The following is a 27,839-nucleotide window of genomic DNA, read 5'->3' on the forward strand; positions in this document are numbered from 1 at the left end:
AGGAAAGACCAGATCTGGTCTGTGAATCACAGTAGCCACAGGGCTATCTGCTGGGATCCAGCATGTGTTCAATAAATCTTTGTCGAACAGCTCAACAAATGGGTCAATGCAGAGAGTGTCCCTTCTCCTAACATGCAATGTTGTGGTTTTTTTTTGAAGACTGACTGCAATTGCAGCTAGTGAATGGGTCAGGCAGATGTTGTGGAGGTGGGGAGGCTTTCTACCACGGCCAGTGGCGCAGGGTCTGTGATGACCACTGGGACATGCATGAAGCCGAGGTGGTGTGCCGGCAACTGAGCTGTGGGCCTGCCCTGGCAGTGCCGGTGAAGGCCTGCTTTGGGGAGGGGGAAGGCCAGCTTCTGCTGGATGATGTGGACTGTACAGGAAGAGAGAGTTTTCTGGGACAGGGTCCCCATGCTGACCGGTACATCCGTAACTGCGGTCCTGGAGAAGACGCCAGTGCCATCTGCTCAGGTAACAGTCACCTCTCCTCCCAAGCATGCTCATGTCATCATCCAGAGGGCATCTCTAGTAATCCCATCAGCAGAGCCTGCACTTGTGTGCGGTATTGCTGGAAGTGTGTATGTGCATGTGTCTGTGCGTGTGTTTGGGTTTTTATCATATATCTTTTGTTTCTTTTTTTCCCCTCTTTGATTTCCCTTTGTTTTATTCTATTAGTTGGGTTTTTGGTTTAGGGTGCCATAAAATCATATGTGCAGACCATCTATGACCACTTGTATGAGCCCAAAGTCAAGAGGCAGTTGTCAGGTGAGGCATTCAACTTGAGCACAGGAATTTTCTAGCAAATAGATGTTGAAATGGATTTTAAACAGAGAAATATAATGGAAGATACTAGGGTTTCCATTACAAGGACTGGATTCCAAAGTGACTGTGACAAAACACTGGAAGTCAGCAGTGACATTAATCATTCCCTGAGTGTGTTCTACTTCCACAGGGCACTGTGGGGAACTAAAAGATAAAGCTTTGCCCACTGAAAAGTATGCAGTCAAATGAAGGTGTAGAAACCAGGAGTTTAGAAATTAGAATAGCACTGAGTTTTGTCCTATTGATTGTGAGTACAGGCCATGTATTGCTAATCACACGTCTTTGACCAGTTAGTAATTGTCTTGATTGTTTTAGCCCAGGGTTTCTCAGCCTCAGCACTATGGATGTTTGGGGCCACATAATTCTCCATGATGGGGGCTGCCCTGCACATTGTAGGATGTTTAATAGTATACCTGGTGACTACCCACTGAAGGACCACCCCCCAAACTGTGGCAACCAAAAATGTCTTCAGACATTATCCAGTGTCTGCTGGGGTGGGGGAAGGGGAAATTGCCACTGATTGAGAACCACTGGTCCAGACAAACAAGTGAATTTCCCCCAAACATGTGACTGATACTTATACAACCAACCCTGAAGTCATAAAGGTGTGTACTAGCTGGGAAACAACGGAAATCATCTAGCGGATCTAGAGCAAATAACTTGGCTGTTTGCTAAACATCCCAGTTGTATTCAACCGGAATGAGTGTATCCAAGACAATTAAAAAGTTTTTAAAGTCCACTCAGACAGCTCAAATGTTGGTGGAAGTGTGCATGTACATGTGTTTGTGCATGTGTGTGTGTGTTGGTTTTTTATCATATTTTTTTTGTTTCTTTTCCCTTTGATTTGCCTTTGTTCTGTTCTATTAGTTGGGTTTTTGGTTTAGAATGCCGTAAAAGCAGAAATTCTGTAGAGCCACTGTGTTCCACCTGTTTCATGTGTATCAGGAACTATTTGCCTCCTATTTGGAGATATTGCAGAGTCTCTGGGAGGAACTAGCACAGCCACAATTGTGTAGGATGTGTTACTAGACACACTGGGCTAGTATGTGTCTGTGTATCTGATGGTTAGTTAAAGTAATCTGAACTAAGGCAGGGAGCATCAACATTTTTATTTCCAGGAGTCATATTCTTTCATTTAAAAATTCATTTTGAATTGAAGCCCCTCTAGAAACAATATCCCTTTTCCTAAAAGCGATCTTTTCTTTCTCCACATATTAACAGAGTGAAAATTTAAACCAGCATAGGGTAGATGCCTGTTTTTGTTTTATTGACTTGACATTTTTCGTTCTATGAGCCACCCAGGAAGGTAATAGGTAGATCATAAAGGAAAAAGTAAAATAAACAGTAGGATGGACCAGATTCCCATGTTTACTATCCTTATTTGCTGTTTCCACATTCCTGGGCCACTGAGATGATCCCACCATTAAGTTTTCACGTACAAAATATGTAGTATGCTCAGCTGGTAAAGAATCTGCAATGCGGGAGACCTGGGTTCGATCCCTGGGTTGGGAAGATCACCTGGAGAAGGGAAAGGCTACCTACTCCAGTATTCTGGCCTAGAGAATTCCATGGACTGTATAATCCTTGGGGTCACAAAGGGTCAGACACGACTGAGCGATTTTCACTTCACTTCACTTCTCCCCGCCCAGTTTGGCTCATCAGCTCCAACCAAAAAAACCTTTTTTAAGTCAAAAGGAAAGTTTGCATCAAGTAAGTTGGGCTTCCCTGGTGGCTCAGAGGTTAAAGCGTCTGCCTCCAATGTGGGAGACCCAGGTTCGATCGATCCCTGGGTCGGGAAGATCCCCTGGAGAAGGAAATGGTAACCCCCTCCAGTATTCTTGCCTGGAGAATCCCATGGATGGAGAAGCCTGCTAGGCTACAGTCCATGGGGTCGCAAAGAGTCGGACACGACTGAGCGACGGAATGGAATGGAAGTTGAAAGTGCTATTGGGCCACTTTCTTCCCTCCTTAAAAGTTAGCTTCATTTTGTTTTCAATCTTGAGGGTTTTATGTTATCAACTAGTATTGATATTTTCTTTTTGCCAATAGAGTTGCCACTAAAAGCCTTATTGCTACCACTGTATTAAGGGAAAGTCTTGGTAAATCTTCGTGTAGCTTATGCAGCTGTTCAACCTATGTTCTTTCCCACTATGTGGGCTCAGAATGAATATTTTATGTCTTAACTGGGGTCTCACAGAGTCAGACACGACTGAAGCAACTTCGCAGCAGCAGCAGCCACTGAAATCTTGACTCCTCTCCTTGAAAAGAATGCTAATGAGTCACTGCCCTTGCCACAGGGTCGAAAGTCTTTTCACGTTGAATTTGCTATATTAATCCTTATTTGATGCAAATTTTCCTTTTGACTTAAAACTAAAAGCTTTTCTGGTTGGAACTGATGAGCCAAACTGGGGAGGGAGAACATATACATATGTTGTACGTGAATCATCCATTTATTGATGGACTAGGAAACTGCTGAGTCTTGCATTGTGCAAGACTGGTAAACCCAGTGGGAACATGTTGAAGACAGGCATATATTACCCAGCTGAGCTGTGGGTTGAGGGAAAAGGCTATGGGTTTAGCAGTAGAAGCTCCATGTTTGAGTTCCACTCTGCATTTTTGGGCTTCCCTGGTGGCTCAGATGGTAAAGAATCTTCCTGCAATGCAAGAGTCCCAGGTTCAATACCTGAGTTGGGAAGAGTCCCTGGAGAAGGGAATGGCACACATTCCAGTATTCTTGCCTGAAGAATCCCACGGACAGAGGACCCTAGTGGTCTACATGCAGTTCATGGGGCTGCCAAAGAGTCAGACACGACTGAGCAACTAACACTTTCGCTGCCATTTATTTAGTGTAGCCTTGGGCAAGCCATTTTTTTAAGGAGATTAAAACATCTCTCTCTCCTTTTTTTAATAAAGAGGACTAAAACATTTGCTTCAGTGTCCTCCATTTGGGTTAAATGAGGTTATGTACATGGAATGATAAGAGCAAACTTTATTGAGTGTCAGTGACACTTGGGGCATTGTTCTAGGTCTTGGCATGCAGAGTTATTATTTAATTCTCTAGTTCATTCTTGATAACTCGCCTGCTCTCAGGGGGTGAGCATTCTTTGGAGCTAGCATCACAGGTTGAAGTTACTACCTTTAGAGTCTCTTCAAATCAATCAAATCAGCAAATATTTCTGAGAGTCTGTTATGTCCAAGGGGCTGTATTTCAGCAGGAGTTCACTATGTTTCATATTTGCTATTTTTGACCTGTCACATTATAGATTTGTTGAAAATGATTAAGTAGGTGAGGTATAAGTTATTCGATTTAATTGAGTATTAAATATTTTCACTTATGTGTACCCAATAGGTGAAGGAAATTCAGAAACTGTACTGTCAGGTAAGAGAACATTTTTGTGCTCTTTCCTGGGACACTTCTGGTTGCTTGTCAAAATACAGGAGAAAAATAAGTGAAAGAGTTGCTGTTGAGTTATTTTGCTGAGTGATTCATTATGTGTGTTGTGCTTAGTTGCTCAGGCATATCCAAATCTTTGACACCCCATGCACTGCAGCTGGCCATGATCCTCTGTCCTTGGGGATTCTCCAGGCAAGAATACTGGACTGGCTTGCCATGCTCTCCTCTAGGGAATCTTCCCAACCCAGGGATCGAATCCAGGTCTTCCACATTTCAGGCAGATTCTTTACCGACTGAGCTACCAGGAAAGCCCAAGAATACTGGAGTGGGTACCCTATTCCTTCTCCAGCAGATCTTCCCAATCCAGGAATCGAACCGGGGTCTTTTGCACTGCAAGTGGATTCTTTACCAGCGGAGCTACCAGGGAAGCCCAATTCTTTATAACCTGCTCTTTATAATGAAGCTTGTGTGGGTGATTTTCAGAGTGCTGCTCCAGCTGATTCTTTAAAAAAAATAAAATGAGATAACAATATCATTATTTTAAACAAATACTAGAAACTATTTTGAACATCACAATTTTATAATTACTTTTAATCTTCATCTTGGCAGCTTCTCTGAGAGTTTTCAAAATTCCTTAATTTTCATAAATGATACATTTCAGTTTTTCTTTGGAGGAAGCATCATTTGATCACATGTAATATTTGCTTATTGTATGAGTTTCTAATCTCTGCCTTAAAAGATTGGCATACACTTAGTGGCTTAAACAATGCACGCTTACTATCTTACAGTTCTGAAGGTAAAAAATAGGTCTTACTGAGTTAAAACCCAAGGCTACACCAGGCATTGTTCGTTCCAGAGGGTCTAGAAGTGGAGATCAATTTCCTTGCCTTTTCCAGTTTCTAGAGGCCGCCTGCATTCTTTGGCTCATGGCCTCCTGCCTATCTTCAAAGCCAACAGTGGGAAGAATATTAAGACCCAAAACATATCATTATTGTAAAAAAAAAAAACAAAAAAACTGAGCACCTGAGCTTGGACATCAAGTATGAGAGAGAGAGAAAGGGGCTGGTTAAATCTCATAGGACTGAAGGTTGAGAGGTGGTCTAGCATCTCTGTCACTCCCACTCTGTAAGGAGTGTGAGGAAAAGGCAGGATTGTGTTATGTGGGGGCGTGGGGGTGGGTCTGTGTGTCAGTGAATGAGAAAGGGGTGTTCCTAAAGAGTCACCTTATATCTTTAAAATCTAAGAAATAAATCAGGACACCTGGCCTGATGCCTGGGAAGTGGCTACCCTGGAAAGACGCCACTGTTTCCCTGAGTCACTTGAAGAGGGGACGCGTCTTCCTGGTCATGGTGTGTGCAGTACCATGCAGGTCATTTTGTCTTCGCGTCGTGCGAGTCCATGCCCTTTTCCTTACTCCATCATCTGTGAGGCTGCCATGTCAGTTACACCATCAAGTGACTCACGTCCTGAGGATGCTGATGGGATCTTCAATGAGCCCTCGGACCTGTGTTCCATGTGGCTCTGTGGGGCTGAAACCCGCTGTGCGTGTCAGATACACCCTGGATCTTTGGTACCCTCAGTTCAGTTCAGTTCAGTTCAGTTGCTCAGTCGTGTCCGACTCTCTGCGACCCCATGAATCACAGCACGCCAGGCCTCCCTGTCCATCACCAACTCCCGGAGTTCACTCAAACTCATGTCCATCGAGTCGGTGATGGCATCCAGCCATCTCACTCTCTGTCGTCCCCTTCTCCTCCCGCCCCCAATCCTTCCTAGGGTCAGAGTCTTCCAGTGAATCAACTCTTCGCATTAGGTTGCCAAAGTATTGGAGTTTCAGCTTTAGCATCAGTCCCTCCAATGAACACCCAGGATTGATCTCCTTTAGAATGAACTGGTTGAATTTCCTTACAGTCCAAGGAACTCTCAAGAGTCTTCTCCAGCACCACACTTTAAAAGCATCAATTCTTCGGTGATCAGCTTTCTTCACAGTCCAACTCTCACATCCATACATGACCACGGGAAAAACCATAGCCTTGACTGGACAGACCTTTGTTGGCAAAGTAATGTCTCTGCTTTTTAATATACTCCTAGGAAGACTGTAATACTGCTTCATCCACATTCTTATATGGATGGCATGTTGAAGTGATCATAATTTGCACGTATTGGATTAAATAGGGTACATTGCTGAAATTAATCTCACCTCTTTCCTTTCTAAAATGTGCTGCCGGAGCTCAGGCTCTGCGCCTGGCGGACAGCAGTTCCTTCCTCCACGCCAGTCCCTGTGTTGACTGCCCCACGTGGATTTTCTTATCTGATCCTCCTGACAGTCAAATTAAGAAAACTTCTATAACCTGCCTTCTCTCAACAGGGAAACTCATACTCAAATGGGCAGTGGAATGATAACACAGACAGTCTGACTCCAGAGCTTAGAGATTAGTCTCTGAACTACTTTTTCTCCCTAAACCACATTCAAATCCTATTAACTACTAAAAACACTGACTAGGCATGTGGCCTATTCAGAGATTCTGCGATGGGGAAAGTGAAGAGTAAAGAGAGGCGACCAGCATCCAGTCCCATCACTTCATGGCAAATAGATGGGGAAAAGTGGAAACAGTGGCAGATTTCATTTTCTTGGGCTCCAAAATCACCACGGAAGGTGAATGCAGCCGTGAAATTAAGAGTCACTTACTTCTTGGAAGAAAAACTATGACAAACCTAGACAGCACATTAAAAAGCAGAGACATCACTTTGCTGACAAAGGTCTGTATAGGCAAAGTTATGGTTTTTCCAGTAGTCATGTACGGATGTGAGAGTTGGACCATAAGGAAGGCTGAGTGCCCAAGAACTGATGCTTTCAAACTGTGATGCTGGAGAAGACTCTTAAGAGTCCCTTGGACAGCAAGGCAATCAAACCAGTCAATCCTAAAGGAAATCAACCCTGAATATTCACTTACAGGACTGAGGTTGAAGCTGAAGCTCTAACACTTTGGCCACCTGATGCAAAGAGCCGACTCACTGGAAAAGACCCTGATGCTGGGGAAGATTGAGGGCAGGAGGAGAAGGGGATGACAGAGGATGAGATGGTTGGACGGCATCATCAACACAATGGACATGAGTCTGAGTAAGCTGCCGGAGATGGTGAAGAACAGGAGAGCCTGGCGCGCTGCGGTCCACGGGGTCGCAGAGAGTCAGACACGACTGAGAAACTGAACAAGAGTGAAGAGGCAGCTCAGCTGAGTCAGCCCTGCGTTTATATTCCTCCTCTTGCGCTTGCTCGTCCTTTGCCTCCAGAGCACCCGTTAAAACACCAGCCACAGCCTCCAGAGCACTCGTCCAGTCCCCCACCCCAGGCTGGCAGCTGCCATCCCTCTTCTGGGCCCACAGTTCCCTGTCCTCACTTTTAGCTGTATTCCTTTCCTGCACAGTTGTCTGTCCATTCATCTCTCCAATGATGTCATCAGCTTCCCAGAGCAGAATCCGTATCTTTCTCATCTTTGACATTGTCCCCAGCCAAACACACACACGCACACACAGGGTCTCAAGAATAGTGTCTCCTGTATGATAGGCATTCAGTGCTCATTAAATGAATAAATAACTAAATGCTTGAACAATGAACACTGCTCCACCGACCCCGGTTTACAAATGTGCGTTCACTTCCAAATGTTTACAGAAGGAAAGAGTGGACCCAGTCAGTTCTTTCATCTCCTGTCCAAGAGGCTCCGGGTTCTTCTGAAATCAGAGGGGCATGGCCCAGCTCTTGGCAGGACGATGCTCAGTGCCAGCTGCTGGCCTCTGGGTTTGGAGCTCCCTCTCCTGCCTCCCAGCTGTGTGACCCTCCCCGGGTTTCTGTCCCTCTTGGTGCTTCAGTTTCTGATCTGAAACATGGGGTGATAACTGTGTTTCAAGGAGCGTTAGTGAGTGTCAAGTCAGTGAGTTCGTGTTAAGAGCCTGGTGCACAATCAGGCACCATGAGCCTGGGTTTCTGTGCCTTGAGGTGTGTCCAGTGCGACAGTGCCCCTCTGGAAGAGGGGATTCAGCTCTGCTCTTTGCTAATGGCCTCAGCCATTTTGTCATCACAAGTCCTCCCCCCAGCACTTGGCTGTCACCAACTTGCTTTCTATCTCTACGGATGCGCTTCATCTGATTCGTTCCTATAAATGAAATCATACAACATGTGGCCTGTGGTGTCTAGCACAATGTTTTCAAGGCTGATGGTTCCTTTTTAAATGCTCTGTCTTGAATGAACTTGTCCACAGCTAATTGAATTCTTCTCCTGGAAATGTGAAGCAGGTGAAGAAAGTCCTCTTTCTGTGCTGTGTTTAGTCAGTTGTGTCCGACTCTTTGTGACCCCGTGGACTGTAGCCTTGCAGGTTCCTCTGTCCATGAAATTTCCCAGGCGGGAATACTGGAGTGGATTGCCATGCCCTTCTCCAGGGGATCTTCCCAACCCAGGGATTGAACCAGCATTACAGGTGGACTCTTGACCATCTGAACCACCAGGGAAGCCCCCTTAGCTTCCTGTTTGGTATTAAACATAAGGAGTCATTTCTCTTATACTGTTGCTTTCCCAGCAGCTCTCTCAACTTCTGCCATCCCAGAAGATGTGAACCACCCAGCTGTATCCTCAGGTAGGTCAGTGAACTGTGAGTTAAAGCAATGAAGATGGGTGTGGTACTTTGTTACATGCCACTTCCAGCATTTTTTTTTTTATTTCTAAAAAAGAATTTTATTAAAAAAGCACAAATGCAAAGAAATGAACAGAGGAAAATTTATGCGTCGAACCTGGACTGGTCACTTATGATAATATACATGCTACAATTCCATTCTCCCCAATCATTCCACCTTCACCCTCTCCCACAGAGTCCCAAAGACTGTTCTAAATGCCTATGTCACTTCCAGCATTTTAAGCCCAGAAGAAGGATGAGTTGTAGGTCAGGGCCTGGGAGAACTCACTGCCAAGGGCTCTATGGACAATGTGGTGCCCAGTGTCACCTTCGGAACCAGATTTTAAGCTCCAGAGGACAAGGGTTTTATCTGCCTTTCTTATCACTGTATCTGCAGCACTTGTCACAGTGCTTGTCACATTAGAGGCACCCAGGGAAAGTTCACTGGATCAGTAAATGAATGTGTAAGCCCTGCATGGGTTTCCCAGGTGGCACAGTGGGAAAGATTTCACCTGCCAGTGCAGGAGACACAAGAGATGCAGGTTGGATCCCTGGGTCAGAAAGATCCTCTAGAGTAGGAAATGGCAACCTTCTCCAATATTCTTGCCTGGAGAATTCCACAGACGGAGGAGCCTGGCAGGCTACAGACTATGGGGTTGCAAAGAGTCAGACACGATTCATCGACTAAGCGCGTAGCCCTGCACGTGTGGATGGGCTGTCTGACCCTGCTGGGGTAGCTCTGGTCTTAGTTAAACATAGTCCTGCTAGGCAGTGCGTAGTGGCGGCAAGTCCCTCTGCTTAAGAGACCTGGGCATCTCTCTGGAAAATGCTGGTAGCCCCCTGTTGGCACTCACATCCCTTCTCAGAAAGAAGTGCTAGGATTTCACATGTGAGCAAACTAATGAAGCCGAATTTCAACAAATATTTTTCTTTTTCCATCTCAGCAGACAATGAAGAGTTACCGACTGGCGTACCAGGTACGGCAATGATTTTGTCACTGGATCTATACATACACAGCCTTACTGTGCAGATGGGTGGGACCTGGATGGTCATGTCATCAGATTACACAGTGTCCTCCGAGTGGTCGACAATCAAATCTGTATGGATACTATGATTCTTAGAACTTTTGCCCGATTCTTTCATGATCGCTTTATTACTGCTGAGCATCCTTATGCAGAAAGGGGACTATCGGGGACCAGCCTCGATATGACCCAGGGTATCCTCGGGATGAACGGCGTCGGCGTCAGAGAGAGAGAGAGAAAGAAGAGAGAGACAGGGGCTGATGATTCCTTGGTTTACGCTGGAAACCAATAAAACCCCAGCACGGGGCTTGCTCTGTTTACGTAGGCCGCAGGCGCCCTCTCAAATCGCTGGAGGCACCCCACCAGGGCACCCCCTCGAGTGAGTCTTAGAAGCCCAGGCAGATAAGTAAACTCAGAGGGCCCAGCGCTCCAAGGATCTCAACCAGAAAAAGGAGAATAGAGAAAAGGATGGAAAAAGAGAAAAGAACGACACGGGGAGACCAAGCTTCAGTGAGCAAGGCCCAAAACTTTATTTTCCAGTGCTGCTTTTATACCCTAAGTTATGTGCATAAGAAACAGAGAAAGGGAGGTATAGATTCACGCCAAAATCACGTGGGGTCAGCAGTCTTGACCCTTATCAGGATCAGGGCTTATTTTTGTGTGTCTTGTGATAAAAGTTTTAGGTGATTTACATCATCTTCTGGCCAGGGGGCCTGCTAACAGTTTTATGGCCCTCTCTCCTAACAATAGGTTAGTTAGCAAGTAAAAGGCTTATATTCTTTTAAGGTGACTTTCCTAAAGTTAGGTGCTAGACACATAACAAAGTTACATTCCTATAAGGCACCGGTGTAGTGAGCTGCAAGAAAGGAACTTATTAACTTAAGATCTGATGTGGTTAAATCAAAGGCTACTACTTATATTCTCTATATGTGATTAATATATTTCCAAGGATACAATGGATAGAGGAAACTTTGCAGCAAGCATTGATTCAACAATGAAATCTTTTTTAGTACTACTCTAATGATTTTAACTTCTTCAACAGATTCCTGTATTTTAGAATATTAGGCTTTCTGTCCTTGCATGGCTGGGAGGCTATAAACAGTCACATTCATAGTTGTAAGAGCCCGGACAAACTTGTCATGCAAGTTAGAAAGCTATCAGAGGCGCTTGGATTGGAACACTCCTATTAAGCCGAGGAGAACTTTTAAACTACAGCTCTGAATTAATGTTTTCAGAGAAAGGTGGTTGGGGGGAAGCCCCCGTAAGTATTAGAGGACTTGGTAAGAGGCGTAAGATAGTAAAGCAGTCAGATTCCGGTTTTCTTTGGGGTAGATGCTCAGGTAAGTCCAGGGGGTTCCTCGAGTCCTGATTAGCCTTTGCCCGTCAGGCCTCTTCCCCAGTTGACCTTTGCCACGGGTAGGATTTCCCTCGCTGGCTCCCGGCAGGGGACAAGGCTTTGGGCGGGTCAGCAGAACAGGTGTACAAGCTTTCTAACAGCAGCTTGAAGGTCACTCCAGCCTCATTAGAAACGGGTCATTTGTTATGACATGTGGCCAGCCCAGAGGTTCTGGTAGGCTGTGGCATAGCTGGCGACTATTCGCCAGCTGCTGGTTGAGTCCTTTTCCGAAGTGCTCTTGTGTCTGGTCTCAGAAAGAGACGCTTCGGTTCTAATCACTGTTTCCCTGTTGTTCTAGTTCTACCTGTGCTCAACTTGCCAGCAGAAAGTCGCAGAGCCAGTTTTCCTTGGCCCAGCCCATCAGGTCAGAACCTTCCTGGCAGGATGTACCACTGTTCTCATGAACCCCTGGGGGGATTATCAGAGCCCAGGAAGGACCCTAGGGAGTTGCACTCTCAGAGGCCTCAGAGGAGCTCAGGGCAAGACCGTAGTAAGACAAGAAGGGTCATGGCCTCCAGGACTGGGGTCAGTCAGCTGAGCCTCCCTCATGGTTTCAGCACTGGATCATCCTTGCTTTCCAGAGAAACATTTTAAAGTTCAGAATATACAGAGAAATAAGAAGTCAATAACTACGTTGACGTCCCCTTTACCTGGACATGACTGATGCTTACATTTTATTATACTAATGTTCCAGTCTTATCAAAAAATAAAACATCATAAAAATTATAGTGATAAAGATAAATTGAAGGTTCCCCAAATTCCCCAACTCCAGGCTCTGCTCTCTCCTTCCTCAGAGAGCTGGGAAGGAGAATTCTCCCTGAATTCTGTGTTTATAGTTCATTTTTAACATTTTATGAATAGCAATAATGTCATCTCAGTGCATGTTATGTTGTGTTTTTCTTTCACACAAATTATATTAGTCCCTATATATCGTTTAGTAGCTTTTATTCTTTACTCACTGTACATTTGTGAGATTCATCCATATTGATATGCACACATATATAAAAATATATACATCTCACTGCTTTTAGCTGCTCTAATATAACATTTTTTGAGTAAGCCATTTATTTTCTTTTCCCCACTGACAGAGATACATTTTCCTAATTTTTCACATCTGTCATGCAGATGTCAAGTCCTAAAGCACCAAATCCATATTCTACCATCTAACCTGCCTTGTTGAGTAGGTGGTAAAGAGCAAGTCACACAGCAGGGTAATTATTAGGCAATTCTTGCCTAGAATGCACTCAGACATGTGGAGTAATCAAAGGATTACCTTTATTTGTAAGCCAGACAAAGAGGTCGAGTTCCATAGGTAAGTCTCATGAACTGACCTCGATGTTCTCTTCCGCAGGAGACTGGCCCACCCTGAGGCTGGTCAACGGCCCCGGAAGATGCTCTGGGCGGGTGGAGGTTTCCTATCAGGGCAGCTGGGGGTCGGTGTGCGGCGAGGGCTGGGGTCTGAAGGAGGCGCACGTGGTGTGCAGGCAGCTGGAGTGCGGCTGGGCGGTGTCCGCGCCCCCAGGTGCCCACTTCGGCCCAGGCTTCGGGAAGATTCTCCTGGACAACGTGCACTGCAGCGGGGAGGAGAGCCACCTGGCCCTGTGTGCCCACGACACCTGGTTCACTCGCAGCTGTGGTCACGAGGCGGACGCCGGGGCCATCTGCTCAGGTGAGGGGTCCCAACGACTCCCCGACAGAACGGATTATGACAGCAAACGAGCGGTGAGGCAGGGCCCCCTCCCGAGCGGGCTGGTGGTCTCCTCTGCCCATTAACAGTGTTCTAAACCCGGTCCCCTCCAGGGGGATTTGGGCTATTTAATGTCCCATTCTGTTGCTGTTCAGTCGCTAAGTCGTGTCCGACTCTTTGCGATCCTGTGGACTGCAGCACGCCAGGCCTCCCTGTCCTTCACCGTCTCCCCGAGCTCAAACTCGTGTCTGTTGAGTCGGTGAGCCCATCCAATCATCTCGTCCTCTGCCATCCCCTTTTCCTGGTGTCCTCAATCTTTCCCAGCACCGGGGTCTTTCCCAGTGAGTCAGCTCTTCCCATCAGGCGGCCACAGCATTGCAGCTTTAATATCCGTCCTTCCAATGAGTATTCAAGGTTGATTTCCTTTAGGATTGGCTGGTTTGACTCCTAATTCTATATGGCTAATACTTATCCTGTGAGATAGAAATGGGATGAAAGTAACCATGTTAAATCAGGCTATAAAGCAGTTAATGGAGGCTGGTTTGCTTGGTCCATATCGCTTGAAGCCTAATAGGTTTCCCAGTGCCTAGTTCAGCGCACTATACAGATGGAACTCACGGACGTGCAGCACTGACCTGGCTTTCCTGTGCTCACACTCTCCTCCAGGAAACCGCTTCATCCTGGGCTGCTTGGCCCCTCTTCTGGGCAGCTGCTAGAGGGCAGATCCCAGGCACTCCTTAGGGGTGGCTTGATGGACAGTTCAACACTGAAATGGAATACCAGCGAAAAAGGGAGTTAGAAACTAGCCAACTACCCTGTCACCCCATGCAGTAATCTTCCCCCGTCAGAACTAAGTTACCAGGCCATTGCAGGTGTCTGGGGCCACTGAAGGAGTATAAATTAATGGTCATCGGGACTTCCCCTGGTGGTCCAGTGGTTAAGACGTCATCTTCCAATTCAGGGAGGGTAGAGTTGATCCCCGGTCAGTGAGCTAATATCTCACATACCTCATAGTCTCCCCCCCAAAAAAAAAATCATAAAACAGAAATAATAAAGACTTTTAAAATGATTCACATCCAAAAAAAGATCTTTTTAAAAACGGTCATTGACTTTAGGATGTAACCGTTTTCTATGACTGTGCCCACTAGTCATCACAATCACTTTTTTGAAAGAAAATAACCATCTATTTTCCGCAGTGATTAGATCAGAAATTTATCCCCCTGGAGTCTGTAAGACCTGATCCTCCCTAATAGGCAAAGAAACTACACCAGTAAAAAATGTATATTTATGTGATTTTAGAGTACCTTGGTCACTGGGAAAAAACCACAGGGCCATTTCCATCACTCCTTTTCATCCTAAAGCAGCAGTTGTCTTTTTTTTTTTTTTCAAACTTTAATGTGCATCAGAACTGCCCAGAGGGTTTGTTAAGACACAGGTTGCTGGGCCACACCCCCAGAGTTTCTGATTCAGTAGGGTGGGGTGTGAGAACTTGCATTTCCAACACGTTCAGGATTGTTATGCTGCTGGTCTGCCGATCACACTTTAAGAACCACTGTCTGAAAACAAGGAATTTTTCTTATCCTAATAATCAGAGGCAGAATTATCATCTTCATCATCTTCATTGTCATCGTTGCCATCGTCTTCACCACTGTCATCCTCACCACCATCACCAGCACTGTCACCATCAGCACCTCCATTGTTGCCAGTGCCATCAGTGTCAGCATCGTCGTTACCAGCACCACCATCATCACCATCATCAGCAAAAACTAGTCCGTCCGGTAAGCTGAACCTTTTATCTGTGAGTCACTTCCCTGGTTGTTTTTAGTTTATGTGCTTTTATGGTTGTGTATTGTCAACATTGGGCTTCCCGGGTGGCGATAGTGGTAAAGAACCTGCCCGCCAATGCAAGAGAAGAGAGATGTGGGTTTGACCCCTGGATCGGGATGATCCCCCAGAGGAGGGCATGACAGCTCACTCCAGTATTCTTGCCTAGAGAATCACTTAGACAGAGAAGCCTGGCAGTCCATAGCGTCACAAAGAGCTGGACGTGACTGATGACTTTGCATACTTGTAACTAATGATTAATGACTAGAGTATGACTAATGTGCATAGCCAACATTAAGCACCCAAACAAGAATTTTTAAGCAAATTATTAGGATATCTGCAAAATATTTGAGTGTCTAGTGTTATGCAAATAAACATCCCTATGGATGATTCATTCTTCATTTATAGCTAGGAGCCTGAGGTTGCATCCATTGCCTCCTCTTCATCCGTCAGCCACTGTTCTCATCCAGATACTCATCACCTCTTCCTACCTGGATGAACTCAGACTCCTCCTAACTGGCTTCCCTGGCCACAGGCTCCCAACAGTCTATAGCTGGCCTGCAGTCAGAATTCAGTTCAGTTCAGTCGCTCAGTCATGTCTAGCTCTTTGCAACCCCATGGACTGCAGCATGCTAGGCTGCCCTGTCTGTCACCAATTCTGGGAGCTTGCTCAAACTCATGTCCATCAGGTCAGTGATGCCATCCAACCATCTCATCCTCTGTCAGCCCCTTCTCCTCCTGCCTTCAATCTTCCCAGCATCAGGGTCTTTTCCAATGAGTCAGTTCTTCGCATCAGGTGGCCAAAGTATTGGAGCCTCAGCTTCAGTATCAGTCCTTCCAATGAATATTCAGGACTGATTTTCTTTAAGTTAGGTTTATTAAGATACAATTTACCTACAGTAAAAACCTTTGCAGTGCAGAGAATTTTGATAAATCATTACAACTGCGTAACCATTACCACCATTAAGATATAAAACATTCCGTTACTTTAAAGGGTTCTCTTATGCCCCTTGCGGAGAAGGAAATGGCAGCCCACTCCAGTGGGCTAGAGGCGCCTGGCGGGCTGCTGTCCATGGGGTCTCACAGAGTTGGACACAACTGAAGTGACTTAGCATGCATGTGGAGAAGGAAATGGCAACCCACTCCAGTGTTCTTGCCTGGAGAATCCCAGGGACAGAGGAGCCTGGTGGGCTGCCATCTATGGGGTCTCACAGAGTCAGACACGACTGAAGCGACTTAGCAGCAGCAGCAGCATGCCCCTTGCAATCAGTGCTCTCTCCTGACCCCCAGATTCTGGCAACGACAGATACGATTTTTGTGCCCGTGGGCCTGCCGTTCCCAGAATATTATGTATTGAATTAAGACAATGTGCCACATTTTGTGTTCCTGGGCTTCCTTACTTAGCATGATACTTTTGAGATTCATCCATAGAGTTCCATGTATCAGATATCCATTCTTTTTTAACTGCTGAGTAGTATTGTACTGCGTGAATATACCAAAATTTATTTCACTATTTACCACTTGATGGATATTGAATTTATTTCCAGTTTTTTAGTATTATTAATTAAGCTGCTAAAGCATTCAAGTACAGGTTGAGTGGACCATTTTGCTTTCCCATCAGCAACACTTGAGAGTGACGGTTGCTCCATGTCCCTGGGAATACTCTGGCTTTTCCGGGTTTTGTTTGCTCATTGCAGTCTCTACTGTAATGAGACAGTGATATCTCTTTGTGGTTTTAATTTGCCTTTCCCTGTGAGAAATGATCCCAGCTTTTTCATGTGCTTATTTGCATCTCCTCTTTGGTGAAGCGTCTGCTGAAACCTTTCATTCTTTTATTTTATTCTTTTTATTTTAAACTAGATTGTTTCTTATTGTGTTCTAAGAGAGGTCATTATACATTCTGGAAACAAGTATCTTTTCAGATATGTGTTTTGCAAATATTTTTTTCTTAGTCTGTGACATCTTTTTAGTTTCTTAATAGTGTTTTTTGAAGAGCAGAAAATTTAAATTTTAATGAAGTCCAGTTTATCAAAATCTTTTTTTTAATGAATTATACTTTTGTGTTTTATCTAAGGAATCTTCACTTAACCAAAGGTCTCACAATTTTTCTCTTTTCTTCTAGAAGTTTCATAGTTTTAGGTTTTTCATTTAACTCTATGATCCATTTTTGTCCATTTTTTAATATGGCTTAAATTATGGTTCAAAGGATTTTTTTTTTTTGTAGAGATGTCTAATCATTCCAATTCCATTTGTTGAAAAGACTCTCCTAACTCCACTGAAATACCTTGGCACTTTTGTCAAAAATAAAACAGCCGTTAATACATGGTCTATTTCTAAACTCTTCTACTGATTTACATGACTGTTGTTACACCTGTAATACAGTGTCTTGATCACTGTAGTTTCTGAGTAAGTTTTCCTTTAGAGTAAGTCTTGAAGTTGGGTAGTGTGAGTGCTCCAACGTTTTTCTTTTCTCTTCTCTTTCAAAATTATTTTGGCCAACCTAGGTTTTTTGCCTTTCACAAATACAGTATTTTAGAATCAACTTACCAATTTACACAAAAAATGTCTGCTAGGATTTTTAATTAGGATTGACTCTACATATAAAGTTGGAGGAAATTGGCATCTTAACTATGTTGAGTCTTCTGAGCCATCTATATACTGTGTATCTCCATTTACTTAAGTCTTTATCTCATTCAGTTCAGTTCAGTTCAGTCGCTCAGTCGTTCCAACTCTTTGCGACCCCATGAATCACAGCATGCCAGGCCTCCCTGTCCATCACCAACTCCGGAGTTCATTAGCAGTTTGCATTTTTCCATGTACAAATTTTGCACAGACTTATCAGACTTATCCATAAGAATCCCTTGGTTTTGGGTGCTACTATAAAAAGCATTTAAAATTTTTTCTATTTCTATATTTATTTATGTGGCTAACGAGTTAATTTTCCCCCAAATAACCAAGTATTTATTGAATTGGGAAAATGATGGTAAATTTTTAAAATATATTCACTTCTTAGTTTCTAAACCTTACTCCTGTCTGTTATCAGATCTGATTTCCAGTTTTATAGATCAGGAACCTGGTGTTCATTTGTACCTAAATGTGTGCTAAACAAGAGTTAGATCTCAGATGAGGACAAACATGTCTTTAAGCTGGACGTTCACTAGGCCCTTGAGAACTGGCTTCTTACGTTTCACAAAGAGATGCTGTACATGGTGTGGCGATGAGATAGCCCTCCTTTCACTCAGCTTTCCTTCTGTTTCTCTTCACATGTCTTGTGTGTTCATCTCTGATTTGTGTTTTCTTTTTACTGCAGCTGCTGAAGTAACAATTGCCCCCATCACCTCTTGGGAAGAGCAAACACCAACAGGTATACAAAATACAACTTGAGTTTACAACAAAACTTTATATTCTCTATATTCAAGTTTACAAGTTACTTCACATTTCTAAAAACAAGAACAAAAATGGAACTTTAATAACAAACATTGCGAGGAGGCTCCAGCCTCTACCAGGATCTTTGAGTTAGTCAAATAAAGATGTTTCTGAGATTGTGCTCCCAGAACCACTCGTTCAACAAGATGTCAAGGCGAGCCAGCCATTGCGGCTCACACACATTCTGTGGTCTCGTGAACTGAGGAGACATTGCATTAAACAAATTAAATGGGCTTCTTTACTGTAGGATGTCTGTTGTTCAGTATCTCAGTCATAGCCAACTCTTTTGCTTCCCCACGGACTGTAGCCCGCCAGGCTCTTCTGTCATGGAATTCTCTAGGCAAAAATACTGGAGTGGGTTGCCATTTCTTCCTCCAGGGGATCTTCCCGACCCAGGGCTTGAACTCAGGTCTCCTGTTTGGCAGGCAGATTCTTTACCAGTGAGCCACCAGGGAAGCCAACAGGATGTCTAGGAGCTATCCAGTATAATTAACCTTATAAAATTCCCACGAAAAGTCATGGGTTGCCATGCCTATGAAATACACTAGTCCCAAATCCCTTTGTTTTCATGTACCATCTATTTGGAAGTTTTCTGCCTAATACAGTAAGGAACATATGAAGTCCAGGTATTTGGGATCAATGCATATGCTGCCAGAACGTTCCAATCAAATTAAAATGGAAGAGCACCTCATCTCCCTAAATATATAAATTTGAAGTCGCTGTCCTCTAATACCTGTGCTGCCAGAATCGAGGTCCCCCCCTTCTCCCTCTAGCTGTTAAAGTCCTACTGTGGCTGGGCTGCTCCTTTCCTCTGGGTGGCTTCCGCTGGTTTCCATGAGGACACACGTCCTCTGTACTTGTGTCTTTTCTGTTGACATTGCTCATAATCCACTTCTTATTACAATTACTCAGACACTTATTCTAGCTTCGAGCTGAGTTACAAGCCTTTGAAACGCAGGCTCCCTTTCTCTCTTTGTATGAAATATTTTAAAATAAATGTTGCCATACAGTGTAATTGTAGAAGCTGCCTTCATTTCCTTTAGGTTTTCTTAAATATGATGTTCGTAAACTCATCATCTTTTTTTTAAAAATATTTATTTCTACTGAGCCAAAGATTTAAGGTTAAGTTTGCCATGAACATAGAAGAGATGACTAAAAAAATTTAAACAATCTTCTTTGATGGTGATGGTGACTGACTTGGATGAATCAAAAGAAAAGGAAAAACTTCAGAAGGGAGACTTCCCTGGTGCTCCAGCAGTTAAGACTCTGTGCTTCCACTTCGGGGAATGTGGGGTTCAATCCCTCATTAGGGATTCAATGTGGGGTTCAATCCCTCATGCTTCATGGCGTGGCCAAAAAAAATTTCAATTAAAAAACAAACAAAAAGGTTTTGTTTAAAGACCAAAAAATACTTCAGAAGGGTCTTATCATGAGTCCTTGCGGGAATGTGTCTACTTTATTCTTTTCACTCTGCTGACAGATGGTGACCTAGCTTTGCTGTCCCTTCCAGCTGACAGCTCCTTGGAGCCTTCACACAGGCTTGACACCGAGGCCTTGACACCTGCAGGTACAGGAAGCAATTCCTGAGAAATCAAGGGCTCATGGATCGTGTGGGAGAGACATTCCTCCAAGCTGGAGGGAAACCATAGGCATGGTTAAGGTGAAGACAGCCCACTGACGGACTATGGGATTCAGAGCAGTTTTTTTCACCTTTCTGAGTCTCAGTTTCTTCATCTGTAAAATGGGAACCCATCCCTTACCCTGTGGGGTTTTTTTAGGGAGTCAGAGAGAAGTGGTTAAGCTAGTGACTCTCTGAGGCTCTGGCACTAAACTCCTAAACAACAGGTATTAGTTCCTGTCCTCAATGCCCTTGACATAGTAAAGCAGTTAACAAAGACTTAGGGGAAAAAGGGACCAAGTAGCTCTGAGACTAAAGTAGTTTCGCATGGCCAGGAGTCTATTTAGCTGCCATCAGTCGACAGACAGTCTTGTTTCTGATTTCACTAGATACACTGAAGTCTCTTATTTCTATCGCTGTCCATGGTAGAGGGAATAACACAGGTTCTTGTGGGAGAATCTAGGAATTCAGGCAGTTTCTTAAAGAGAGCTTCATCTTTTGGGGAAAGGGGGGATAAAGTCTTCCTGAGGGGACTGAAATTGAGGATTATTCTGGCTCTTCTTGCTATCTGGGTGGCTGCGGACTGCATCATCTTGCCTGATTGTAAAACAGGCATGTGACCACCTGGAGATTAAAAAGGATAAAGGGAGCCTTCCAGAGATGGGAGGGCAGACCCCAGTGCCTCTCCTCATTGTTTCTCCCCAGGGGCCTGGGTGGCCGTGAGGCTGGTGGGCGGTCCGGGGAGGTGCTCAGGCCGCGTGGAAGCTCTGGTCCAGGACACGTGGGGGACTGTGTGTGTCGACCTCTGGGACCTGGCCGAGGCTGCCGTCGTGTGCCGCCAGCTGGAGTGTGGCCAGGTGGTGGCAGCCCCCCCGGAGGCCCACTTTGGGGTGGGTTCCGGGAAGGTCGCACTGGACATTACGCAGTGTGTGGGCAGCGAGAGCCAGCTGGGGCAGTGCGTGCACGGGGGTGAGGCTGGGCACAACTGCGGGCACTGGGAGGACGCCAGTGTCATCTGCGCAGGTGAGCGGCTGGCATCTCCCAGGATGTCACTGCTTTTATGCCCCTTCGGACATCTCAGCCCCTATTCACACCCGTTGTTTAGCTGTTTATAATAAGCCACGCTGATGTCTTTCAACCCTCAGGTGCCAACGATCCCCCAGCCCTGACTCCTGTCCCCAGGTCTGAAGCTGCTTCCTCTGTGTACACACTCACAGGTAGGTCCTCTGTGCCTGCTGCATGTGCTTTCAGCTCTGTTAACCTTCCAGAAGACACTATTGTAAAGATACTTACTATAGTAAGTACAAACAAGTCAATGCTGAAGGAAATCAACCCCAAATATTCATTGGAGGGACTGATGCTAAAGTTGAAGCTTGAATACTCTGGCCACCTGATGCAAAGAGCCGACTCATTGGAAAAGACCCTGATGCTGGGGAAGATTGAGGGCAGAAGGAGAAGGGGACGACAAAGGATGAGATGGTTGGATGGCATCACCGACTCAATGAACATGAGTTTGAGCAAACTCCAGATGATAGAGAAGGACAGAGGAACCTGGCGTGCTATAGCCCATGGGGTCACCAAGAGTCAGACGTGACTTATCAACTGACAACAAAAGATGCTTAAGGGAATAACTGTTACCCAGTTCCTATTTTTGGTGCAAGGACTGCTGATAAGGACAAAAAAGGGTAGGGTATTTGGGATGCTCATCCATCACCTGAAATTCTTGAATGTTCCTTTCCCTTCAGTTATTTATGGGAAATCCAGATTGTATCCCACTGAATTAGAAGCTGAATCTACTGTTAGTCGATTTGAAAGGGATCCAAAGAAGTTAAAGGTGTTATTAAAAGCAGACGATATTTGTACACCTGTCGGGTGGTGGTAGCCGGGCGAGCTCCCTCAAATTGATGTTCACAGAGGCCGCAAGGATGCAGAAGGCAGCAGAACTCCCGGTGCCAAGGCAGTCCATGTGGGCACCTCTCCCCCCACATCTGACTTGTCTGGGTCACCATCTTCTCTGGCAGCAGCCTTCAGCACCTGCAGGTCATTACTGAAGGCTGAAGCCAACTCCATCGTCAACCAGTTAAAATTGAAACCAGAAATCAGTTCTTTACACTGAACATTCCATTTGTTGGGTTAATTGCCATTTCACATTTTAAACACTGATTTGATCCAACTGACCCCATAATTAGATGGCAGTAAGAAGGTTTGTTTGAATTGATGTTTTATGAGACAAAACGAGGTACAAGAGCTGCTCAAAGATGCCGTGTTTGTCTCACATTGCTTGGGTACCACGCAGTCTAGGCAGGTTTGCCAAACACCTAGGGAGAGTCGGAGAAGTCCATTCATTGATATGAATGCTGCGTCTCCATGATAGAACACAGCTGATTGTTTCCTAAAAGGGAAAGAAGAGATGGCAGCAAAGAGATCCCAAAATGAACTCATGGAGAGAGCACGGATGCACCGACCATGGGAAATATTCTAAACCCTCATCTCAAAGACTGGATAACTGAGCTTAAAGATAGGGGAGGGGAGGTCTTCCCTGCCCATAACTTTGTTTGTCGGGGAACCAGTGGAAGACCCAGTGCCTAGTATTTGAGTCTGACTTTTCAGAATGTTCTCATTGCAAAGATTTTCTTTTCCTACATGGGATTAGGAGGCTCCTGATCACGAGCGATGTCCCTGTTTGTACCTGTTTGCAGGTGCTGGACTGTCAGCTACCATACCCACAACAGGCCCTCCCAGCCTTCACTCCACCCTCCCGCCAGCAGGTAACGCTTTTCTGTGACTTGGCCAGTCTTGTGCTCAGCATTTTCTGAGAAACTAGTGTATGCCATGCACTGAATTAAGGGTGCTCCACAGTAATCATAAAGGAAGCTGCTGTTCCCAGCATATCACAAGAAAATAAGCAGAGACCCAGAGAACACAGTGAACTGCTCAAATAACTAGGCACACAGTCCTAAGTGGCAAAGGCTGGATTCACCCAGACCTGTTAACTACAAGGATCATGTTGGTTTCACTGTGTTTTTCATGGTGACCTGGATCAAAGCTACCTAGACAAGGAGAAGGTATAATAAGGACTAATTGCTCATGCCAAGTGGAGAAGGAAATGGCAGCCCACTCCAGTGTTCTTGCCTGGAGAATCCTGTGGACAGAGGAGCCTGGTGGGCTGCTGTCCATAGGGTCGCACAGAGTTGGACATGACTGAAGCGACTTAGTATGCATGTATGCCTTGGAGAAAGAAATGGCAACCCACTCCAGTATTCTTGCCAGGAGAATCCCAAGGACAGAGGAGCCTGGTGGGCTGCTGTCTATGGGGTCGCACAGAGTCGGACATGACTGACGTGACTTAGCAGCAGCAGTAGCAGCTCATGCCAAGACTATTTGAGAAAATTATATGGAAATGTTAAGTTTATTATTAAACTGTCTACAAAGAGAATTTATTATAATAAAAGATATGATAGACAAAATGTTAATTATTAATTCGGATTTTCCATTTTTCTCATCACTGTTTCATTTGGGCAAAATTGATCTCCTCAGCTGGGCCTTCGCATGAGCTGATAAACCCTCTATACACCCATTCTTGGCATAGTTCCCCAAACGTGGTCTAATGCAATCTTTTCTTGCCTGGAGAATTTGATGACAGCGAAGTCTGGTGGGCTACAGTCCAGGGGGTTGCAGAGAGTTGGACACAACTGAGCAGCTCACACTTTGACTTCGTTCAGTGTTTTTGACACTGACACATAGCTGGGAGGATGTTGCTTCCATCTTACAGTTGAATTGTAAGAAAAAGTGGAGTCAGGGCCAAACTTTGGAGCAGAGAAATGACGGCATTGTTCTGGGAGCTCAGTTGTGCCCCTGCAGCGGGAGCCCTAAACTACACTCCTGAAACAGGCTAGGAATCCATTTGGAAAAACAAGCATCCTTTTGTATAATTAGTTGGACAGTTGCTCAAAAAGAAGTAGCTTTTCACTATTGATGGGAGCTGCCCCTCTGCCTCTACGTGCTGAGCTGACCTTTCTACAAGTGCATCTCCTGTGTGAATAGCATCACCAGGTAATCAAGGAGTGTGAGTTGCTCAGTCCTGTCTGATTCTTTGTGACCTCATGAACTGTATAGCCTGCCTGGCTCCTCTGTCCATGGAATTCTCCAGGCAAGAATACTGCAGTGGGTAGCCATTCCCTTCTCCAGGGGATCTTCCCAGCCCAGGGATCGAACCCATGTCTCCTGCATTGCAGGCAGATTCTTAACCATCTGAGCCACCAGGGAAGCCCAGTAATCAATGAACAAGTCCTTTAAAAGTGACCTGGGAATATCCACTTCCTGCTCTGTTGGGCTGATTCATAGAAGACAAGTCCTCCCAATGAAAGCAAATAGAAAAGCCAAATAAAGCTGCAAAGCCTATTCTTTTACTCTTGGTGATAAGGATTATGTGACCCAGAAACATCATTTCTAAGTAGTTTATTAGCGCCTACCCATGTACCCCGGTAGAGGAAACCTCCCTGACCTTAGAGAGCTGGGTCCCAATGCCTCTCCTCGTTGTTTCTACCCTTTGGCCTGGGTGGCCGTGAGGCTGGGGGGCAGTCCGGGGAGATGCTCAGGCCGTGTGGAAGCTCTGGTCCAGGACACGTGGGGGACTGTGTGTGATGACCTCTGGGACCTGGCCGAGGCTGCTGTCGTGTGCCACCAGCTGGAGTGTGGCCAGGTGGTGGCAGCCCCCCCGGGGGCCCACTTTGGGGTGGGTTCTGGGAAGATCGCACTGGACAACACGCAGTGTGAGGGCAGCGAGAGCCACCTGGGGCAGTGCGTGCATGGGGGTGAGGCCAGGCACAACTGCGGGCACTGGGAGGACGCCAGCGTCGTCTGCACAGGTGAGCGGCTGCTGTCAGTCCCTGCCTGGAGGGCTGCTCCTGTGGCCCCCCTACTCACCCCTACACACACACACATACCCCAGTGACACACACACACACACCCCACTGCCCAGCCTCAGAATGTCAGTGGACCAGGCAGGCAGCCTGGCTCCTTCCAGGTTGTTCAGTCACCCAGCCATCCCCTTAGCTGCAGCAATTGCTGAGTATGACTTATAGGCTGGCTCTCAGCTCAGAAGTGGCTGGTTAGGTCTGAAAATTCTAAACTGAACTTCAGTTCAGTTCAGTCGCTCAGTCATGTCCTACTCTTTGCGACCCTATGACCTTGAATTTAGCCAAATCAGAGTGTTGGGCCTAAAAATCCAAATTCTTACATTTTGTGGTGAAAATAAGTCGAAGTGCAGGTTCCAAGAAGCAAATCCTTTCGTCGCATTAACTGATTGGATCTGAGAAAGCCCTGCCCCTCTGGACACTGGACAACTTTCCTGTACACATGGCTCCCACCACTCAAGTCCTCTATGGGTCCTCAGAAACGTTTGCGTGTGTGACCTCAGGGTGATGGACCAAGTTGTCAGCTGGTATGCCAGGCCTTCCACATCTGGGCCTGGTGGCCCTCCCAGAATTATGTGTCCCTCTGGCTGACTCTCTGCCCCCACTACCCTCCCCATCTTTCCTGATTCTGCCCCACTGGTGACTTGAATAATGTCCCGACGAATGACGAGTCCTCAGGCTGCACCTGCCCACCTGGAGTCACCCTTGTCACCTCCTGAGGCCCCCAGGGAGCAGTGGTCCCTGAAGATGTCCTGGGACAGCCCAGGTTTGCTGCCTGGTCCTGTGTCCCAAGTCCCCAGGAAATGCCAGGCTCCTCACGGGCAGAGTCTCTGCCTCTCTGCCTGCCACCCCTCTCTACTTGTAGGATGCCCACAGTAAACGTTCTCCCATTGAGACGTGGTAACACACACATTCTCTCTCCACGTTGCAGGGGCCGATTCCACAGCTGCTCCGCCTGCAGGTAGGGCCCGTGGTACGTCTTCCCCTAGACTCTGCATGACGGGAGAAGGGCGTGAGGCTTCGAGGCAGATGCTGGTTTGACTCGCAGCTTCATTCTTTCACTGGTCTGTTCACTCACCCATGTGCCAGACTCTGTGCCAGTGAAGCGTGGGGGCCATGCCGTGGTCAAAGCCCTGGACCCTCCTTTCACGGGGTTTACTCCCTAATGGGAGAGACAGCATGACATATGACCCCCTCAGTTAGATGACCACAGCCAAGACAGTCCATCTCCATTCCTCTTCATTAAAGTGGGAATAATGCAGAGAATACAGAGTAAGGCAAAGTAATATCTCTGCTTTTAAAATGCTATCTAGGTTGGTCATAACTTTCCTTCCAAGGAGTAAGCGTCTTTTAATTTCATGGCTGCAGTCACCATCTGCAGCGATTTTGGAACCCCCCAAAATAAAGTCTGTCACTGTTTCCATTGTTTCCCATCTATTTGCCATGAAGTGATGGGACCAGATGCCACGATCTTCATTTTCTGAATGTTGAGTTTTAAGCTAACTTTTTCACTCTCCTCTTTAATATTCATCAAGTGGCTCTTTACTTCTTTCAGTTCAGTTCAGTTCAGTCGCTCAGTCGTGTCCTACTCTCCGCGACCCCATGAATCACAGCACACCAGGCCTTCCTGTCCATCACCAACTCCCGAAGTTCACTCAAACTCATGTCCACAGAGTCGGTGATGCCATCCAGCCATCTCATTCTCTGTCGTCCCCTTCTCCTCCCGCCCCCAACCTTTCCCAGCATCAGAGTCTTTTCCACTGAGTCAACTCATCGCATGAGGTGGCCAAAGTATTGCAGTTTCAGCCTTAGCATCAGTCCCTCCAATGAACACACAGGATTGATCTATTAGATGATACCTAAAGATTCCTGGCACCTGGAAGGCACTCACACAGCCATGGCTACTTCCTCTGGTCACGTGCCCACCTAAAGGAGGGCATGTGGGGTTCAGAAGGCCCTGAGCTGTTGGAATCTGATCCCAACTGGTTTCTCTTCAGCTGAATAACCATGGGCTTCCCTGGTGGCTCAGATGGTAAAGAATCTGCCTGCAGTGCGGGAGACCCAGGTTCAGTCCCTGGGTTAGGAAGATCCTCTGGAGGAAGAAATGGTAATCCATTCCAGTATCCTTGCCTGGGAAATCCCATGGACTGAGGAGCCTGGTGGGCTACAGTCCCAGGGGTCGCAAAGAGTTGGACACCACTGAGCGACTTCACTAACTTTTCAGTCCCCATGTTGTTAGAACAGGCACATTGGATGCCATGCTCCCTAAAACTCTATGCTTTTGATGTTCTGCAACTAACAAGGAGGGAAGAAGTAGCCACATAGGTTAGCTGAATTAAGTGTACACCACTGGGAAAGCAAAAGATGGTTGTTGAAAAACAGAGATGTAGGTCTTAAAATAGAAATTAAGAGACATCTTACCCTCTAACATTTTGTTATGAAAAATTTCAGATATACAGAAAAGTTTGAGGAATATAACAGTTAACTCCTACCTGGATTCTATGATAAATTTATCAATCCATCTATCATTCATCAGCTTACCTTTTATTAAGGTTTTACTGATGTGCCATAAGGTTCATCCCTGTTAAGTTCCAGTTTGATGAACTTTGGTGATTGTACACGGTTGTGTAATCACCACTGTGGTCAAGATACACAGCAGTTCCCTCGGCTCCAGAGGTTCCCTCGAGCATTTCAGATCTGCTACCCTCCTCCCTGCCCCTCCCCAAAGGATTTGTTGTGTGACTCTCCTTGCTTTGTTTAGGTAAAGTCACTATGCCCCTGGGGCGAGGGTAACCAAGAAAGAGGCGATGGCCCCCTGACAGCCTGCATGCGCAGGCCACTTGGGGCTGTCTTTGCTTTTGCAAAGTGGCCATGTGGCCCGTGTCAGCTTGTCAACAGGCAGTAATGTCATGTTTCATCTGAAGTGGGGATCTTGGGGACAGGAGGTCGCTGGCCTTAGCAGCGTCATCATTATTCCTGCTGAATCCTGATGGGAGGCAGCTGCCCCTTGGAGTAGCTGTTTCCCTTCTCACGATGTTCTGACTCTTCCCTCACGTCACTCCTTCCTTTT

General features: G+C 45.9%; 1 protein-coding gene across 1 annotated transcript in view; it reads left to right on the plus strand.

The window, feature by feature from the left end:
• The first annotated feature begins 263 nt into the window (after positions 1–263).
• LOC129555128 (scavenger receptor cysteine-rich domain-containing protein DMBT1-like) overlaps positions 264–27,839 on the plus strand; it is a 97,137-nt gene continuing 69,561 nt past the window's right edge. The window contains exons 1-7 of the mRNA XM_088841978.1: positions 264–474; positions 12,650–12,967; positions 19,746–19,802; positions 20,559–20,876; positions 20,999–21,070; positions 22,553–22,622; positions 24,405–24,721. Of these exons, the coding sequence (XP_088698104.1) occupies positions 264–474; positions 12,650–12,967; positions 19,746–19,802; positions 20,559–20,876; positions 20,999–21,070; positions 22,553–22,622; positions 24,405–24,721 (1,363 nt within the window). The remainder of the gene's footprint in view (positions 475–12,649; positions 12,968–19,745; positions 19,803–20,558; positions 20,877–20,998; positions 21,071–22,552; positions 22,623–24,404; positions 24,722–27,839) is intronic.

Source organism: Moschus berezovskii, chromosome 12, assembly GCF_049115385.1.
Source record: "Moschus berezovskii isolate FMDL1 chromosome 12, NW_MosBer_1.0, whole genome shotgun sequence".
In the NCBI taxonomy this organism is placed as follows: Eukaryota; Metazoa; Chordata; class Mammalia; order Artiodactyla; family Moschidae; genus Moschus; species Moschus berezovskii.